This window comes from Mugil cephalus, chromosome 2 (assembly GCF_022458985.1).
Source record: "Mugil cephalus isolate CIBA_MC_2020 chromosome 2, CIBA_Mcephalus_1.1, whole genome shotgun sequence".
Taxonomy (NCBI): domain Eukaryota; kingdom Metazoa; phylum Chordata; class Actinopteri; order Mugiliformes; family Mugilidae; genus Mugil; species Mugil cephalus.
The window spans coordinates 25,807,275-25,827,339 of record NC_061771.1 but is presented as its reverse complement, the minus strand read 5'-3'; the positions used below and the strand labels follow the sequence as shown (position 1 = coordinate 25,827,339).

General features: G+C 41.3%; 1 protein-coding gene across 1 annotated transcript in view; it reads left to right on the top strand.

The window, feature by feature from the left end:
• The window catches only part of LOC125004483 (voltage-dependent T-type calcium channel subunit alpha-1I-like), a 228,039-nt gene that overhangs the window by 152,713 nt on the left and 55,261 nt on the right, over window positions 1–20,065 (top strand). The window contains exons 11-19 of the mRNA XM_047579108.1: window positions 3,594–3,745; window positions 6,157–6,342; window positions 7,456–7,573; window positions 7,815–7,970; window positions 10,705–10,792; window positions 13,612–13,778; window positions 18,017–18,087; window positions 18,315–18,816; window positions 19,259–19,359. Coding sequence (XP_047435064.1) covers window positions 3,594–3,745; window positions 6,157–6,342; window positions 7,456–7,573; window positions 7,815–7,970; window positions 10,705–10,792; window positions 13,612–13,778; window positions 18,017–18,087; window positions 18,315–18,816; window positions 19,259–19,359 — 1,541 coding nt within the window. The remainder of the gene's footprint in view (window positions 1–3,593; window positions 3,746–6,156; window positions 6,343–7,455; window positions 7,574–7,814; window positions 7,971–10,704; window positions 10,793–13,611; window positions 13,779–18,016; window positions 18,088–18,314; window positions 18,817–19,258; window positions 19,360–20,065) is intronic.

Here is a 20,065-nt window from a genome sequence, read left to right as displayed (position 1 = left end):
TTATTTTATTTTTGAAATGAAGAATAGCTCTTTGGCTTGTACTTTAATATATCCCTCTCAATAACTGGCCTTGACCTTCCTCTGCATTAATGTTCAGCCCAAACTATCGGGTAATGTGAGATTTTACAGATTCTGTAGATTTCTTCCCACATCGCATCTCCCGTTGGATGTGATGAACTGCTCAACTGAGAAGACTCTCCAGAGAATTCAACAGCTGTTTGGGAATTAATAATGCAAACAGCATGACGGGAACTTTGGAGATTAGACAGGGCTGGATGGAGATCAAACAACACGGCTAAACGCTTGTGTCTCTGTGCCATGATGTCAAGACTGAAACACGAAAGGAAATGACCGAACTGATGAGAGCCGACGTCGTCACTGTCTCATCTGATACTCGGATACAATTTGGCTCATGTTCAAAATGAAATGATTTAGAGGCAGATCCCAGTTATATTTGGCGTTCATAGGCCTCACAATTACAGAATCAGTTAACTAGGTTGTGGAAGACAAGAAATCAAGAATAGCAAATCTGAACTATACACAAGATCTAGATTTGTCAGTTCCTAAGCATCTGCAGCGAATATAGAAGTTGTTAATAAATATATCATTCCTCTGTTACCTGAGGATTGTTGGAAATCCCTACAGGGTTAAACTCCTTGGTAATGTGGCCTTCACAAAGCAGCTGCAACCTCTGCAGGTGGTTTTGATTAAATACTATGACAGGAATACTGCATGGAACAGATAAAAAGGTGTTGCACAACAGGGATGATAGTCACTGTGTATTGACTGCTAAAAGCATTAATAAAAGGTTTCTCATTACTTTCCACTTAGACTGATAGAACAAGAAATAAAATACTCGTGTTTTTCTGACAGTTGGGAAGTCATGTCCTTAGATTAGTCATGTCTGCAGCCTTTTAAACTCTGCAGGTGTGATGGCATCAACCTGGGTGGATGGTTGTTTTTCATTGGACTTTTATAAATACCAGGTACAAAAACTTCAGACTTGCATATGTGCGATCGCTGTGTAATTGGAACTGCCATACACTAGATAACCTGAAATGCACTGAAAATAAGATGAATGTCGTTATTTTTCTGGTGGTGACTCAAAAATCAACAATTTGGTTGGTGTTCAACTGAAAGAAACAGACGTCTAAAATAAACAAGCAACACATGTGACCTCCTATATACTTTTCTTTTTTACTAAATTATTTTTTCATTATAATCTAAAATGTATCTGATGTTCCCTGTTATTTTCTTGATATCGTACCTTTTTTAAAAACAAAACAAAAACAAAAAATCACTGTACTGTTCTCTTGTTAGTCAACTTCACGTCTTCAGTGAGATTTAAATTTCTCATTTTATCCCAAACATCAGCCGAGCGGAAAACACCAGCCTTTAGATCTGTTCCCAGGTCTGCAGTAATGAGAGCAGTAATGGATCTCCAGGGGCTGCCGACACTGTTTGGCTGGTCTGGACAGTGGTGGGCACGCATCATTAGCCCATGTTTTCACACTGCTAAACACTCATTAGGAGAGACAAAACACACACACATTACAATGTAGCATTACAAACAGACATACGCACATAGACATGTAAACGCAACACACACACAGTGCTTATTGATTCTGGGACGGGGAAAATGTCAGAATTGTCGCTACAGAAGTTACAGAGGAACTCTGTGGAACAGTGATGCGCTGGAAATCACGACTCTGCCAAACCTAGCCCTTTGGTATGTGTGTGTGTTCTTTCACATATTGAGCAAAGCCAGAGAGATCAACTCAAATTTTGCCAACTGAAAAGGAAAGACAGATGCATATTAGCAACACGACAGCATGCGAAATTACCCGAAATACTGCAAAGGCTTAAATACTCTTAAATACTACCAAACGTCCCTGCCAACTTTTCAAGTGTTAACAAGATTGAGTGGACTGGCAGCGTGATCAAGTGCTAATTATTGCTCTCACGGTTAATTACCAGCCAGTTTGATGGTGTAACTTCCAGGGCTAAATGGCTACATTAAAACCGGCTCTCCTAGACAAAAGAACAGAAATCTATTCCTCCAGCTTGTTTTCAAGGTGGACCGGTGAGGACAAATTGTGTTAGTTCAATACCTGCTGCTGTGTTGAATTGGAGCAGCTGTGAGGATAAATTACTCAAATTGTTAAAAAAAAATAATTTCTCTTTGCCAATCGGATTTGTGCATTTGAGGATGGCGTATGACTATGAGCAAAAATGATTCACAAATAGACAAAAGAAAGATGAAAGGTTGGAACAATGGAGAAAGAGCAAGATGCCATAAAAGCAGGGTGGTCTTTTTTCCCCCATTTGTTTCCACAAATGTAGAAAAAATGAGCTAGACTTTTTCTGTGTTGCATGTACTGAGTAGTATTGAGTATTGTAACTAATAACACAATAAAAAGTAATGCTTTGCAACAATAAATCTATATTTTACAACCATGAACAACCTGAACAACCAAGTGTACAAGTTTGATATCAAAACAGTTTTTCTCTCTATATATGATTTCCTCTGTTGTAAGCATGGGGTGAATCTTGAGATAACTCACCCATTGATATTATGGGTTAAAATTGCGGGTTAAAATTCATTTTGGCAGGTGTTAATAAAAGCGTACTAGCCAGTTTGGATAGTGTTGCATGAGGCAATCATGTCTATCAGAGCCTCTCTACTGTTCTCGGTCGTTTATACGTCCCCTTGGCAGTACTTCCTACATTTCCCATGAACACTGCCGTAATACTACTTAATGACGTATTAGACACCCAGTGGCTGAGCGCACATTACAGTCTGCAGTGCAACCAGTTCAAGAAACCATGGAAATGAACAGTGTCCACCAGAAAACACAAAGAAGAAAAAACAAACAAACAAACAAAAAAAAAAGAAAATGGACTCTTTGACACTAACTAAACAGTAAAGTAAGTAAAGTAATAAAAAAATGGCTAGTGGAAATTCTGTTTGGCTGGTGATTAAAAAGGTTAATTTAGAACCCTGGATATTAAGTTATAGTTAAGGGTGTTTCCAAAAGGGCCAAAGAAAGGCAAATGGACTTGTAGCTAAGTGTGCTACAGCTTTTAGTGCCAACCTCAGCATCTACCTCTTTGCCTATCTTTGAGTAGTTGACAGCTGGGCAGAGTCATAATCTTCCGAGATGAAAATCTACAGAATCACCACAATTCAAAAAGCTCTTCATTAAACTTAAGTTAGATTGATAGCCCTTTCACCTGGTCTACCTGGGGCCCATGTCGTAACCAACCAAGCATTTATACCTGTGTGCTGGTGGTGTAGTGGCGCTGTTCTGGAAAGGCACCATTGGAGTTGGAGTCTCAGCAGCTGTGTTGAATTTCTCTTTAAACTTCAATTGGACCTAAAGGATTAGTGAAAGTAATAAAAGAACTTTACTTTTACTGGAAATAGTAAAATTAGCAGATATACTGGTATTTCTGTCACATGATCCACCTGCAACATTTGATTTTGTGCCACTGTGCCTATGTTAGACTATCGACTCACTATGTTTCACTTCTCATCTTTTCCTGTGTTTGTTCTCTTCTTGTACTTGTCTGTTTTTATTTGTCTCCGCCAGCCAGACGAGCTCACTAACGTTCTGGAGATCTGCAACATCGTCTTCACCAGCATGTTCTCCTTGGAGATGATCCTCAAGCTCACAGCTTTCGGCTCGTTCAACTACCTGAGAAACCCCTACAACGTCTTTGATGGAGTCATCGTAATCATAAGGTACAACTGAAACGGATTACATATGTATAGTTCTTATATTTGTAGGCCTAAATGTGCAGTATGAGTTGATACAATCTGAATTTGATATTATGGGTATGCAGTGTGTGCTTTGGAAAAGAAAATCAACAAAAGGGAAGTGGCTTTTGGAGGACAGAGGTATTATTCTCTCAAATATTGACTGGTGTAATTCGGCTATCATACCATTTTTTTTGGTTTTGCCCGACAGTTATGGAAAGAGATCCTCCTGATAAATAATTCATGCTTTGTCAGATTGTCATCTGCGGTCTACCTGGGTGAAATGTACTACCTGTATGGATTTGGATGCCAAAGCGTCAGACAGTAGAAAACAGATTTTGTCTTTTGTTGTGTTTGCCTGGAGCTTCAGGTGAGTGGTTATGCCTTTGATCTGCTGCTGTTTTTTTCTCCCCAATTCATCTGGTTAGGCGCCTTTGTCTGTGATCCCCATTATAACCCAGAGATCAAATACACATCAAAGCAGCTGAAACTGAACAAGATCAAATGTACAGCCCATCACAGAAGATACATGTTGATTGAACATATCTACATCTGTCTTCTTATCTCTTACTCCCCTACCAATTTCCCTCTCTTCATCTATCTGAATGTCCTCAGCTATTCATACAGGGCTGCAAGGTAAAAGTGCCCCTATTCAGTCTTTGCCAATTCGGAGCCGACGCTATTTTGATCTGCCGAGTGGAGCCTTTGATGGCTACCACCATTAGAAGACAAATTTCTTTAAAGCCTTCATGATAAACACCCACGAAAACACAAAGCAACCATAAGGTGAAACTTTCTGTGGTTGCACTGCTGCAGCAAACGGCAATTAAATTTAAACATTTCATTTCAGGTTTTTCAATGCCCAAACGAGGCTACTAACTGGATGCATTAATTAATCCAAGTATTTCCCCAGATTTATTAATATATACATCTTGCATTGTTCAGTGTTGAAACAGGTTGACTCAATAAAGTCTGAGTGAACATGAATACATATTGACCTTCCAGTATGTATTTGAATGAGTGCCATGACAAGCAATTACAGTATAAATACATTTTACTTAGGATGTTTTTGTGAATTTGCTGTTGTGTTTGATTGCACACTAATCTGGCATAACATTATGACCACCTTCCTAATATTATGTAGGTATCTCTTGCTGCTTCAAAGCAATTGTCACTCATTAGATAATGGACACGAGTCTCCTGAAGGTGTCTTGTGGTGTTTGACAGACACCACAATGGGGGACATATTGGGGTCCTATTGGCTGAGGGGCAGGGCATCTGTGGATCATCCCACAGATACTTGATCAGTTTGGGATCTAGCCAGGACAACACCTTGTGCTGTTCTTTGTGGTTTTTTTTCCTTTCGTTTTTTTTTAGTTGTTCCTAAACACTTTTTGTGTGTGTGCCTGTGTCTGGCTGCATCCAGCTGGGGATGATTGCTGCCATCAAGGGTTGCTCGTCATTGCTATGGGGTGGGGGGCGCCTGCTCTGGAATGTCACAAATGCCAGGTCCAAAGTTTGATGATTTGATATTTACTTCTCCTATCAGTGGTCATAATGTTATGCTTGATTGGTGTATGTTGAAATTTTTGATTGACGGTACTCTTTCTTTCATTCTGGTTCAATCTACCCACATAACTGTCTACAGTTTTTTGCATTTTTTTTTTTAATTGAAAACCTCCTGAATACCCCTACTGCAAGTCTCAAATCTTTAAGATGTAGTATAACCTATGACACAGCCTTGACTTGAACAAGTGTTGGGTTTATCTATTATGGGCTTCTGCAGAAACACGGGAGAGCAACACAGCAGTCTCAATGAGCTAGGACACAGTCCCTGTGGAGATATAAAGGGCTAATTCTAAGCAGAAACACTGACATTTGAAGTTACAGTAAACAAAAAGTCTATTTCAGATATCTAAATTTCATACACCAGTCCAAAACTTGGTTAAAGAAAAGCAGCTCGACTTGTAGACTTTCTTGAAGACGTTTTGCCACTCATTCAAATAGCTTCTTCAGTTCTGAGTGATTGGTGGGAAGAACTGAAGAAGCTACTCGAATGAGTGGCGAATCGTCTTCAAGAAACTCTGCACGTCCAGATGCCTTTCTTCAAACACCTTTTAGATTACTATGATAGAACCGTCACAGAGTTATACACTGGTTCTTGTCCTTGCCTTATCTACATACAGTATAATGTGCAACAGCTTCCATTCACACATTTTCTTCCCATTCTCAGAAATATTAGTACTGGTACTGGTATATTTCCGGGCTTAACTTCCACCTGGGATTTAGGACGGCAGATGAAAACCTCTTTTGATTCACTATTTGATGTAAATCGTGTAGTCAGAATTTAGTCATGCTCCTCTAAAGTTCCCTTTGGTCTCTGTTTTTCCCCTCAGTGTATGTGAGATTGTCGGCCAGTCCGACGGCGGCTTGTCCGTGTTGAGGACCTTCAGGCTGCTCAGGGTACTGAAGTTGGTGAGGTTCATGCCAGCTCTCAGGAGGCAGCTGGTGGTTCTAATGAAGACCATGGACAACGTGGCCACCTTCTGCATGCTGCTCATGCTCTTCATCTTCATCTTTAGGTAAGGTGGCACAAACATTTATGTGTGCCACACCTTCCATTGTACATGTCTCTTTCTTATGCTAATGTTTTTAACTGTTCGTACGTGCCGGATTCTGTTTTTCTGTCTTTTAAGTTATGTACACCTGCTTAAGAGCTGCCATTGATTTGCAAAAGGTCACAGTATTCCGGAGCAGCTATTAACCCTGAGTGCAAAATAACAAGCGGATACTTGACAAATTGGTTAGATTTTAACAAGCACACACTTAAAGACGTAGAGCAACGTAACAAGGGCACGTCTGTAAACGCTCAAGCACTGACACAGAAACACTTTGAAAGTCTAAAAGGTCTTTTCGTGGATGATCAATGTCCATGGCGCTTGGTGTCTTTGTCTTTGCTTCACTTGCCACTCGAGGCAATTCTTGTAATTTTGTTTCGTAAGGCGAAGAAAGATGTCCCTGAGTTAATCCCAATACATACTCCGAACTGGAGTCTGTGTGTTCAAACACATACATACACATACACTTTCCATTCCCAATTTCCACTATAGGTTTGCACAATGTATTGTGTTAATCCGTTTTGATGAAAAAAGGAAGTAGTTAGTGAATCTACTGTATATGTCAAGTCAAAGTTATAATAAACCTACGTATGTTCAGGGATGACATATGTGCCTTCGCTTTGGTAATTTAATTTATTTTCATGTTGATAACCTTTAGACACCATTTTTATGCCGATGTTGTTTTCTGGCAGTTACTACTGCTTCTTGAAATAGTAATTGCGAAAGGTAATTGTGTGCAATTGTGCCTTTGCTTGTAAATGTTGAGTGTGGTGCTGTACAATGACAAGCAGGTGCAGGTGCAATCTTATGTAACAGTTTCCAGGGTTCCATTGCATTTAGACATTTAAATTTATCTTTAGTTAAGATGCCAAGAAACTGTTACAGTAGCAACAATTGCACAAAGAGCTGCATATAAAGGTGGCTGAGAGAAAAAGTCTTAATTATCCAATGCCTCTCTATGAAAAACTCCCAAAACAAGGAGTTATAATCATGGTTTCTGAAACAAAAATAACACACAGACACACAGAGGCACACAGCAGATGATTCATTTATTTTATATTTTATATTGTTTTGCAGTATCCTTGGGATGCACATCTTTGGCTGCAAATTCAGCCTTAAGACGGAGACCGGAGACACAGTACCAGACAGGAAAAACTTTGATTCACTGCTCTGGGCCATTGTCACAGTTTTCCAGGTAGTTATCATGGTGTACATTTCTCTATACATACGCAGATGACACAGTCATATCTGTTGGGAATCGATGACTGATAATGATGAATTTTTGTTGCTTGAATCAAAATTTTGACCAAAACACAACTCTGGTAGTAAAAGCTGTATTCAACAACAAATACAAATACAATGAAACTTAGTAATAATCTGTAGGCATATTCACTCAATTGTGCTGTTAATTTTTCTTTTGTATTTAATTATCTTAGATTCTAACCCAGGAGGACTGGAATGTGGTTTTATACAATGGTATGGCAGCCACCTCTCCACTTGCCGCTCTTTACTTTGTTGCCCTCATGACCTTTGGAAACTATGTCCTCTTCAACCTGCTGGTTGCCATTTTGGTTGAAGGCTTTCAGGCAGAGGTAAGGAAAGTCATTCCACACAGTAATTTAGTATAGCGGTCTTTCTGGTCGTTTTTCTGGCCACGGATCCACGGACCCCCTACCTATTATATGTATTCTATATTAAACTCGACCTAGTGCTATTTATAAATATACATTATTATTGTCATTTTGCATTCAGTATTAAGATATCCCCTATCCCTTTACTAAAATATATTGGATTCTTGTTAATGTGTATTCAAAGAAATTTAAATTTGTAGGGGAAAAACTTTAAAATATATAAAAATGTATAATCAGCCAAAGATTTTGGCCTGCAGTTAGTTATTCACTACATGTGCACTTTAGAAACTGAATAATTACTTGACAAGGGCTGTAAAATGGAAAATGTTGGTGTGCTCTGGCAGTTCTTCCATCTTTAGTTTGTCTTCCTGTCATTCCCCGCATGGCGTCTTCTCGTTCCTCTCCTATGAGCAGCTGACGTCCATCTGTCAGTGGCTCTCAAAATGTAGACTTTAACCTTTGACGGAGACCTTTTCAACTGAAATAAGCCCCAGCTTCATTTGCGCCTGCTGATTTTTATAATGACGGAACCAAGCAGATTGACACGCTTTGAACTGCATTTTTGGTCTGCCGTCTCATGGCATCTAAAAGAAATGGTTGCGCTACCATTTTTAATCAGTCCAGCCTTCTACGTGGGCTGCATAATGTCTCACATTTTACACCGTGTGCATTTAAACACAGCCCATGTTTATGCTTCAAGTCAATTCTCTGCCTCCTGTTAAAATTACGTGCCTGAAAGCATCCTGTTTTGAAAGAGAAGGAAACTGCCATCACGGCTCTCCTAACGTACTGCCCACGCTGATGTGACAAACCAAACCTCTAACTAAGCCTTAAATGTAGTACAGCACTGTTCTTCTGTTACACGGTGATCTTTTTCTTTTTTCGTAACATGTGCCTCCCACACCAATAAAGTGATGGTATTGATAATTAAACTTACATTTGAAGCTTATTTCACAATTTGTAATTTCATGGTTACAGTGAAACTGGCAATATATCAGAGAGAGAGAGAGAGAGAGAGAGAGAAGTATGTGCTTTCAGAGTAAATGGTTTGGGGACTACACACTCAGGGTGATCTAGAATACAGCAGAGGTTTTTTTTCCCCTGTTTGCACTGGCACCTCTAATAGGACCCCTCTACAGAGGTAATAGCTTGCTGGCCATTGGAATAATTGGTCCTTTTGTTTTGCATAACAGAAAACAACATGCAGCAATACAACATTTAGGCTAAATCAAGAAAGAAATAGGCCGTAAACCAATTCGCCATAACATTATGACGGGAGAAGTAAAGTAACACTGACCATCTTCTGACAATATAATACAACAGAAGGATTTTATAAAAGCTGGCGGGGACATAGTCTTTAGACATTAATGTAGTAAGAAACATGTTGCATATACGTTATTTCACAGTAATTTAAACCAGGCATAACATTACGACCACTGACAGGAGAAGTAAATAACATCCTGTGACAATACAATGTTCTGCCTGGAAACTCTTTGACCTGGCATTCATTCATGTAGCACCCAGCTAGAACAGACCAGGCACCTCCACCTTATAACAATGAATTTCCTTGATCAGAATCAGCTTTATTGACCAAGTATGAGTGCACGTACAAGGAATTTTACTATGGTCATTTTGCTCATTGATACAGGACTCAGTGATAAAGCACATAAAAATAAAAGTGTAAAGAACAGAAAAACTGTATAACAAAACTGTATAACATTAGACTATCAGAATAAAGAATTTAGAGGAAGGGCAGAAGTAGATATATACAATGGATGGCAGCAGCCACCTCCCCTCAACCCATAGGACCCGAAGGCCACTAACACCACAGACACAATATTAGGAAGGTGGTCATAATGTTATGCCTGATCGGTGTAGTTGTGTACAGCAACCCAAATCCACTTTAATAGAAATAAAATAAAGAAATGTGTCAAAAAAAAGGCTGTGGATGTGTGGTTATTGCTACTTAACCTGTTTTTGTGTAAATAATAAATTGCGTGTCAGGCCTGACATGTAATGACTATGACTCTAAGTCCCTGAATACTGTCACCGAAAGAAAAACCCCTGCAAAAACAGCCGAGGATTATTATATTTATCAGCGGCAGTCCAAACATAATAATGCTGTAATAAATACAGAATAATTTCTGAAGCCATCACTCTCAGTGGGCAAATGTGCAGAAATTATGCTGTCAATCTGTCAGACACACAGACGACATCATTGGGAAAATTGTCGAGTGGCTCACTAACCCGTTTGTGTTTTCATGCACGGATCAAAGCATTACCATATTTGTGGCACGTCGCTATGATATGTTGGAGGGGAGTTGGAGGGGAAGCACTGACACACATCGCAAAGGCCTTTGATTGATCTTTCGGAAATGCCAAAGGAAAACACAGCCATCAGTCTTTCAGTCTGCCTCCTTACCTCTCGGTGTCTTTCCTTTCTCGGGGCCGTCTACAGCTTCACAAGAGGGATAGTTGAAGCCAATTTTAAGCCGTGAGGGGTTTCTGGAGTAGTTTGTTGTTTTAAGGTTCTACTGATTTGCTCTGCAGACAGGACGCATATAATAAATATAATATCAAATATAGTTGATAGATGGTGGGAGGAAGTGCATTATTGGACTGGTCAATTCAGAGACTTAAGTGTAACACTTACAGTGTCATCTGTCATAGGCCTTTTTCTTTTCCTCGTCTCCAGGGTGATGCAAATTGTTCCTATTCCGACGAAGACCACTCCTCTTCCAACTTTGACGAGAGCGAGAAACACGACTCCATAAAGCTGTCTGGTAAGGACGACGTTATAACAACACTCAGTTTATTTGCTTCACTTACAGTCGCTGAAACAAAGCAGTCGCAACAGGTCCTCCATAAAATTTCACGAGAGCAGCATGTTTCAGTTTTTGTGAAATGTATAATAGACAGCGAATGTTTTAGGTGCTGATTTAACTTTATTGTCAGTTTGGGTGCTTGGATGTGCCACTGTTAAATCCAAAGGTGGATGGTCGACTACTTTAACCTCTAATGATAGAAAAAGCGTAGCCATCATGAAGGTGAGATTCATTGAAAAGCTGTCTTTGACCACGCTCACCTCTCCCCGATCAGGCATAACATTATGACCACTGACAGATGAAGTAAATAACTTCACCATCTTGTGACAATTCAGTGTTCTTTTAGACCTTGCATTAATGTGGACGTTACTTAGACATGTAGCACCCACCTAAACCAGGCCGATCACCCCACCCTATAGAAATGACACTCCTCGATGGCAGCAGCCATCCCCAGCTGGGGGACACACAGTATCGACCTGGTGTCCAAATTCACAAGGTTTTTGTGGGATGATCCACAGAGGCCTCTCCCCTCAACCCATAGGACCCCCACTAACCATATCCTGTTGCCAGACACCAAAGGACACCCTGAGAAGGTCAATGTTTGTTCTCTGATTAGGCACAAGGGAGACCTACACAACTCTTTGGTGGGTGGTCATAATGTTATGCCTGATCAGTGTATTATCTGATCTGATCTTTTCATATTCAGTATTGGCCAAATACGAGTACTGCTCTGATCTTAGGTTGAACAAATTTCCTCCCCAGGAGATTCATTTTCATTGAGAGGGTGGCTTGTTCCTTGGCTCCAGAAGCTCTTGTGTTCTCTAGAACAGAAATGGGCTGGTCATCCAATCCCATAAATTCCTGTTATATTTTTGCCGTGATTTTTCCCATTTATTTCAAAGCAGAAAGACATTCTCAAGATTCACATCTCAGCCAGAAGTCTCCGTGTTCCCCCGAGGCTTATTCAAAGGCAGAACTGATGTACTCAAAAGCTAAAATTCAAAGTGGGACAGGAGTACATGTCAGAATCTCATAAACTCACAAACACCCGAGTGGTGTCAGCGAGCAGTCTTCAAACATCAGTGATCAACTCTCTCTTTAACCAGAGCCTGCAATGAACTGCTCTGGCCACATACAGTAGTCTTCCTCAATAGACCGAGCAGTCGAAGCGGCTCAGATAGGATTAAACACGAGTTCAGAGACTGGAGGAATCACTTGAAAACAGTCTGAGTGATCCCTGCAGTGCAGTGTCAGCAGAAGATGAAACCCAGCAGCCTGTTTGTTGGTATGCAAAGACAACAAGGTCCAATCTGCCTCCTTACACAGCGTCGACAAACCCCCTGGATGTTTGCTTCTGCTCTTTGTGCATTTCTTTTATTCATCTCTCTTGTTTTGGGGAGAATAAGAGTCAAAGGCTGTGTGCCTTATAACCCCACAATATATGGCACTATATAGGTGTTATATACTGTATATAGTGCTGTATACTGTATACCCCTATACCCCTATACCCTTATACCCATATATATACACACACACACACACACACACACATATATATGTATATACATATATATATATATATATATAACCCCTACACCACTATATAGGGAACCATAAATCAAATTCTGTGCCCTACACAGGGGACTCAAAATTTCCCATAAAATGCAAAAGTAGTGACCATCTGATGGTCACTCAATGGGTGGTGTTATCCTGTCATGCATTGCATCTCTAGCAGCGCTGCTGTTTATGGCCATTGGTGGCTGTTAGCGAGACCCATTTTGATGATGATACGTGTAGTAGGGGTGGAAAAAACATATGTGACAAAATAGCGCCATGGCAATTTATCACAATATTGTTTCTACTGATACCGAAGTCATATTTTGGGCCGATCGTGAACGACTTCCGCACCTCCACCACTGCTTTTTCTGTACAAGTGCAATAAATTGGAAATGGATCATTTGGATTAATGTTGTTTTTTGACTCACTCACTTTTCGACTCACTTGTTTTGTGTTTTTAGCTGCATTTGAAGTTTCTCTGTGAACTGTGTAGAATATCGCAATATATCGCAATAATGTATCGGTTCTGGACTGAAGTATCGTGATATGTATCATATCGCGAAGTCCTTGCCAATACCCACCCCTAACGTGTAGCGTCCAAAAGCTGTTTGGATTGAGCTCACTGTATGGGGCAGAAAAATAATGAGGATGAAAAATAGTAAATAAAAGTATTAAAAGTATTAAAATATTAAATCACACAGATAATGATTGTCATGTACAGTATTATGAATGTTAGGAAAATGTTACAAAAGAATACATTTGTACATGATGCAAAAGTTGTCATCATCCTCTTGTGATCCCTTTAGAAGGTACAAAGGCACTTTTTTGTTTAACCCTCAATATCTAAAGCTCGTCTTAAGCTTTCTGAGGTTTCTAAATGTATTTCTGTTGACATTTTTCCTCCTTTTCTCAGTTTAATAAGGAGATCTCGCCTGGTTACTGCCATGACGGCTGTCTCCACCTTACGTAACTCATAGCAGATTGAAGCCGGTTACCTGGAGGTTGTCAATGGTTCCAATGGTTGTCATTGGATAAAAATATAGAGATAGACAAGAGAGCTTGATAGATAATCTGTGAGTTATAAAGAATTGCCATCTTGTGACAGGAGTACCTCCCCAGTGACTTGATGGGAGGTTATGATATGCTGAATAGATGACATGAAGAAAAAACGAGGAGAACAAACATACTTTTGACAAGTCACTCTGCTCAATTCCCTCCAGACCCGAGGATCTGCACCCTGACACCAAATGGACACCTGGAGCTTGGCGCCCTTTCTGGGCCCAGGGGATCCTACTCCTCAGAGAGACGGAGCTTCACCTTCGAGTCCAGAAAGAGCAGCGTGATGAGTCTGGGCAAGAACAGCCTGGAAAGACGCTCCCTCTCCCTGGTACGTCGACGCACCGGAATCGTTCGCAGCCACTCAAACACACACACACACACACACACACGTGTGCATTGACTATAAATAAACCGGCTCGAGATGTGTATCCTGCCGCGGTGGAAGTGCAATTTAATTCAGTGCAATTATGTTTGTCAGATGAAAGCGTAATGTGTTTTACATTCACTTAATTTGATAACACGAAGAAAAAAAAACCCAACCCAGGAGATAAACAAAAACAAGCACAGAGGACGGATAAATGAGATGATGTGATTAAGGTTTTGATTTAAAATGTGGCTCCATATTTACACAGAGACAAATAATGGACTGAAGGGTAATAAAACATATTAGGATCATAAATAAAATGATTCTAATTACTTAATGGATACTGTACCAACAGCTGATTACACTGATCTGGCATAACATTATGACCACCTTCCTAATATTGTGTAGGTCTCCCTTGTTCCTCCAAAACATTTGGGACTCATCAGAGAATGGACATGGGTCTTCTGAGGGGGTTCTGTGGTGTCTGCTAACAGGATGTTGTTAGTTGGGGGCCTTTGGGTCCTATGGGTTGAGGAAAGAGGCCTCTGTGCATCCCATCGATACTTGATTGGTTTGGGATCTAGGGCCTGGTCTGGTCTAGGTGGGTGCTACGTTGGATTGTCACATGGTCATGGTATTTACTTCGCCTGTCAGTGGTTTTAATGTTGTGGCTGACGTTTTTTAGTAGCCACCAAAGCATCCAGCATCATTGCATGTATGTACTAAAGATGCAGTAGAAGTAGAAAAGCAAAACCTGCAAAGTACCTCTCATGACCAAAGATACTTGGACGATACATGTTGTACCATACTTGAAATGAATGCATCTATACGTCCTATTGACCTGTAGCTTCTCCCCTATGGCTAACAGGAGGTTTATTCCTGGAAACCAGAGGGTGGCACAGAACTCAGCTGCACTGATCGCTCTTAAAGAGCACTTTTTTCTTGCATATGTTCCATTTATTACAACTGCCGCACAGCGAACCCCTCACTTCCATATTCAAATCAGATAATTGCACCCTGGAGTCGCCATAACAAATACATGCAGTATATGTGCAGGTTTTAAATTAAACCAAGACCATGGGAGGGAGAGAAACTAAAACAGTTCTGCGAGCCTTTGGCTTGGCATACAGTTGCCATGGCAACTTCTATTAATTTCATAGAAAAGCTGAGGGAGAAGGAGAACTGAACGGAGAAAGTTGCTGATGGAGAGAGGCAGCAACAGGACGACAGGAGGAGAGTGAAAACGGTGGAGAGGTGAAGCGCTGAGGTTACAGTGTTACATGCAGTGGGTGTAGGGGATCCGCTTCACCGTGAAGCCTCATCCTCTTCTCTCTGAGCACTTGGACAAGTTTACTGATATGAGAAGGCACCAGTTACATCACTCACTCAACTAAAGCACTGCAGTAATAACCATTCAAGAGAGCCGTTTAGGAAGTATTTCATGATTCACGTGTATTTTGTTTGGACCGTGAGCAGCCCTTTTCTCTGTCTGAAATCATATTTCAGGCTCTGATTCCGTTCCATCTGTTTGCCGGGTGTGTTATTTCATTTTAATAGGTTTTTCATTCAGTTTCACTCAGACGCTGTTAGTTGGACGCAGCTGCAAATTGGGATTTGATGCATTGCTCTAGATTGCCGCAGTACAATCAGCACTCATCAGTCTACTGGATGGTGCTTCTCTGTTGGGGTTATTTGTCCATGGGTCTGGTTGGTCAGACAGAAAAAGAAGTATGCTAATATTTAGATTATAGTCATAAACCAAGCATTCATTGATAAGCTTACCATAGACGACATTCATCACATTTAAAACAAAAGGTAACTGTACTTTCACCACTCATTTAGGTAAGATCTTAAGTTCTAAATGAAACACAGACTAAGGTCGGTCAAATACGAAATAGACAGTTTGGCATAAACTGGCCGACATCCTGTTTTTCCACGTGTAATGTTTCTTTAATGTACCATTAATGGCCAGAAACAATCCTTACTAGACTCAAGCTGTCAACAGGAGAGAAACTTTTTGAGAAGACATTCACGGCTCAACCAACCAGTCCCCCTGTTTTTCTTTCAAAATTATTCATATACATTTTTATCACTCACAGTTTGCGCATTTTGGATAAATACTGTGAGCTCACCAATCAGGCATAACATTATGACCACCTTCGTAATACTGAGTAGGTCGCCCTTGTGTCTCCTTAACAGTTCTGACTCATCAGAGAATGGACATGGACCTTCTGAGGGTGTCCTGTGAGGACAGGAGGTTGTTATTGGGGGTCTTTGGGTCGTATGAGTTGAGGGGAGGGGCCTCTGTGGAACATCCCACTGATACTTGATCAGGTTGGGATCTAGTGAATTTGGAGGTCAGGTCAACACCTTGTGCCATTTTTTTGAGTTGTTGCTAAACTGTTTTTGTGTGTGCTTCTGTGTCAGGCTGCCTCCTGCTGGATACAGCTGCTGGCATCAAGGAGGGTCATTGCTATGGGGTGGGGGTGCCTGGCCTGGTCTAGGTCGGTGGTACATGTCTAAGTATCATCCACACGAACGCCAGGTATAAGAATTTCCCAGGAGGAAATTGGATAGTCACCAGATGGTTGCATCTGCTGTCAGTGGTCTTAATGTTGTGGCTGATCGGGGTATATAAAATAGAAATGGAATAAAAGTACTCCTTTATTGATCCCTCAGGGATTTGGCCCATTCATTCATCCACAAAGTCTACTTAGAGCAGTGGACTGGCACTTGGGTAGTGCCTGAGGAGCAATTTGTGGGTTAAGTTCTCCTCAGTCATGGAATACGGGGGGTGGTGGGTGTCTTCAGCCTCTCTAACCACTACACCGCAGCTTCAATTCAAATTACTTGAATTAACTAATTCATTTACACTCTATGATGAAGAACACATCTGAACCGACAGTAACATTTGCTGAAAACAGGCGCACGAACACTCTTCTTTCCTGCTGAGTGATCTGCAGGGCAGTGCTGCGTTGACTCAAGTGCTATTTAACATTAAGCTTACACGCTCCCCTGCAGTTTCTATAGAAACGGATCCATAAATTCTCCTGTACATGGCACGACTTTAAGCTTTAACAGGTGACACTTCAAGACATTTCAACGTTTTCATGAGTAAAATATATAATTAGGTCTGTCGGGCTCAGGGGGTTTAGACACACGGAAACAAACAGAGCTGGAAGTGGAACTGACACTCGCAGGGCTGCATATCAAACCTAACAATGCACTACAGATTCAGTATACTATTCGTTCAGACATGCTCTCATATGTTGTTGTTAACGAGTGGCATACGGTAGCAGTTCCAGTTTCAGAACCGTATAGCAACACATTAACACACTGTACCAATTTTAGACCACAACGTCAATGTGTCAGATGCATATGTGTCATCACCAGGCGGAAACCTCCAGGTCTGAGCAATGAAGCCCATGTGGACGTGCAAAAAACTGCAGTTCATCGAGTAGCCACTTGAGGCTCCAAACTACTGGTCTCAGTAGATTATTTCAAACCTCATGACAACTGCATGGGGGTGGGAATTTTTTATTTTTTTCTGACTCATTTGTTTATTTTTTAAGGTTTAAAATTCTGCATAATTAAGGGCGTTCCTGCTTTGAGTGACAGGTGGTAGCCTGAGCTAACAGTTAGCAGAGAGTTCAATGGGTGGGTCTCAACAACCAACTTGCTTTAGCTCCACCCCAACGTGATGTCCATATTTGGAGTATTTGAGTGTGGGCGGAGTGACGCTCATCCAATATGGCGACCGTGGGATCCACCCACTTCAGGCTTCATTTTTGAGGTTCAGAATCCAATAGATGACATCACAATAGGTTTATCCATAATATATACAGACAATGGTCATCAATTGTCCAGAATCACTGTGTTTTTCCTTTGCTTTAGCTTTATGGGCAGTAGAAATAACTGCAAAACTGGAACTTGTTTTTAAAACCCAGTAATGTATAAGAGTCACAAAACAAGACACAATTGTATTACATTGATTGAACAATTTAATAATAATTAAAAAAAAAAAACAAGTCTGTGTAATAAAAAGGTTTCTGTGCTGCATTTTCAGTAAAGATGCTGGTGGCATTTCCGCAGCTTCCATGATTTTACTTTTTACTTATTTATTTACTGTGTTAAGTACTGATTTTGGTTCCCTGGGTTCCTGATGCTCGGCCGTGGTTCAGTAATCACTCCTCCTATTCTAGCGCCACGGACGCAGTTCCCACTACCACAACTGGGGGCGCCCTTTCCACCCACAGTCTGCGTGGAGTCGCAGGTAGGGAATTAGATTTACTTTCAGCTATTGATTTCAGCCGTAATGAATATTTAATACCTTCATTAAGCCAGAATTATCGCCACGGAAACATCAGGCCTCTGCTGTTGTTTCATGCTCTCATTAGTTTCACGCCTAAATTCTTTATATAAAGGACAGCGTTGAGTCTGCTTTTAATTGCCCATGAATATTCATCGCCTTTTGTATCTTTAATCTCTTGTGCTCTGCAGGTCTAGCTCAAACAGTCTGGGTCGGAGGAGCTACGGGTACGGCGGGGCCCCTCCAGTGGGAGGCAGCCTCCGTGTGCGCAGCACCCGCTCCCCACATTCCTACACTTACGCTGCAGAGCAGGAGTCCCTCCTGTCTCACCAACACCACTCCCATCACCCTCTGCCCCCTCATCATCCGCCTCCGCCCCCGCTGCTGCTCTCCAGGCATTTCGGTGCACGGAGGGATCGCCGGGCGCTCTCCTTGGAGCTCCCGGAGCTGTTTCAGGCTGGTGGACAGCCCCAGTACCCGCCCCCTAGCCACCCAGATCCTGGGGGGAGGAGGAGCGGGTCAGGGGCGGCGGGGTCCCTCACAGGAGGGTCTGGGGCCGGTAGCGGTTTAGGAACGGGCCACCGAGACTGCAACGGCAAGGCACCGGTTCACCACGCTCAGCTGATGGCTGAGGTTTTCCCACAAGTCAACGCACGCAAGGACCGAGCCGACCTTGATGAAGAAACAGACTATGTGAGTGGTGCACTTGTAGCTTTCTGTAGGTCAGTTATCGTCACTTCTAGACTCTGGTCACGAACGGAGTTGATGTGATGGCACTCCATTCTGAAAATAAAGGTTTAGAGGAGAAACTGAATGTTCTGTCAGAAAATGAGAGAGGAGCTTTAGGGATTCAGTCAGGGATACAGCTAGTCGGAATTCTTCTTTCTCAAATAAATAAAAAATAAAAAATAAATCAATAAAATAAAATCATTATTGTTATGGGAGTAGAAATACAGCTGCTTTCTACCCTGTCAACTCCAGAGATCCCTGCGAATCCGTCGTAGTCAACATACTCAGTTATTTTAGGGTTTATGTGGAAAAGGGCTCAAGTATATTTTTTACTTGAAGAAAATGAAATAAAGTAGTTTGGATGCTGCTCCTTCTTCTCACACCTTTTCCATTTTCCCCCATGAAGAGTTTGTGCTTCCGTATCCAGAAGATGATGGAGGTCTACAAGCCCGACTGGTGTGAATCCAGAGAGGAGTGGTCTGTCTACATGTTCTCCCCTCAGAACAAGTGAGTGACCGCAACACTTTAAGATAACCTTTCAAATAAATAAATCATTCACATTTGTAGCTCTCAAAAATAACATCGCAAACCAAAAAATGAATTGCATGTCCTTATTCAAAATCACCAAGCTAATAATGTTTTAGAAAACAACATTTTGGTGATTTTAGAAGGATTGCAGATGGGCCCAAAGGAGGCAAAAGCAGCGGCAGCCATCTTGAAGTGTCAGAAGACGGTGAATGGTATTACTTCTCCCGTCTGTGGTTTAATGTTATGCCCGATCAGCATGTCGGCATGTTGTCAGACTATATTAAGTCAAATCTGATCAAAAAGCACTAATGACGGCATGAAGAATAGTAGTTGAGTTTTTACTGGCAAATAAAACACAAGTATGTTTTAACTTAATTTGTGGCTAATTTAATAGTGAGACTTATAGTGAAAATAGTGAAACAAAATAGACTTTTCAGTAGCATTTCTTGGGTAAGATATGCAAATGTCGATGCCCTCAGTCTTCATTGCAGCATATTCACACTGTGTGGTTCAATTTTACACGGTATGATCCGGCAAATTGGGCAGCACAGCGATGTGGTGGTGGTTCACACTGATGCCTCACAGTAACACGATTCTCGGTACGAATCCATCAGCCGACAGGGGCCTTTCTGGGTCTGCGTGGGTTCCGTTTGAATACTCCGGCTTCCTCCCACTGTCCAAAGAT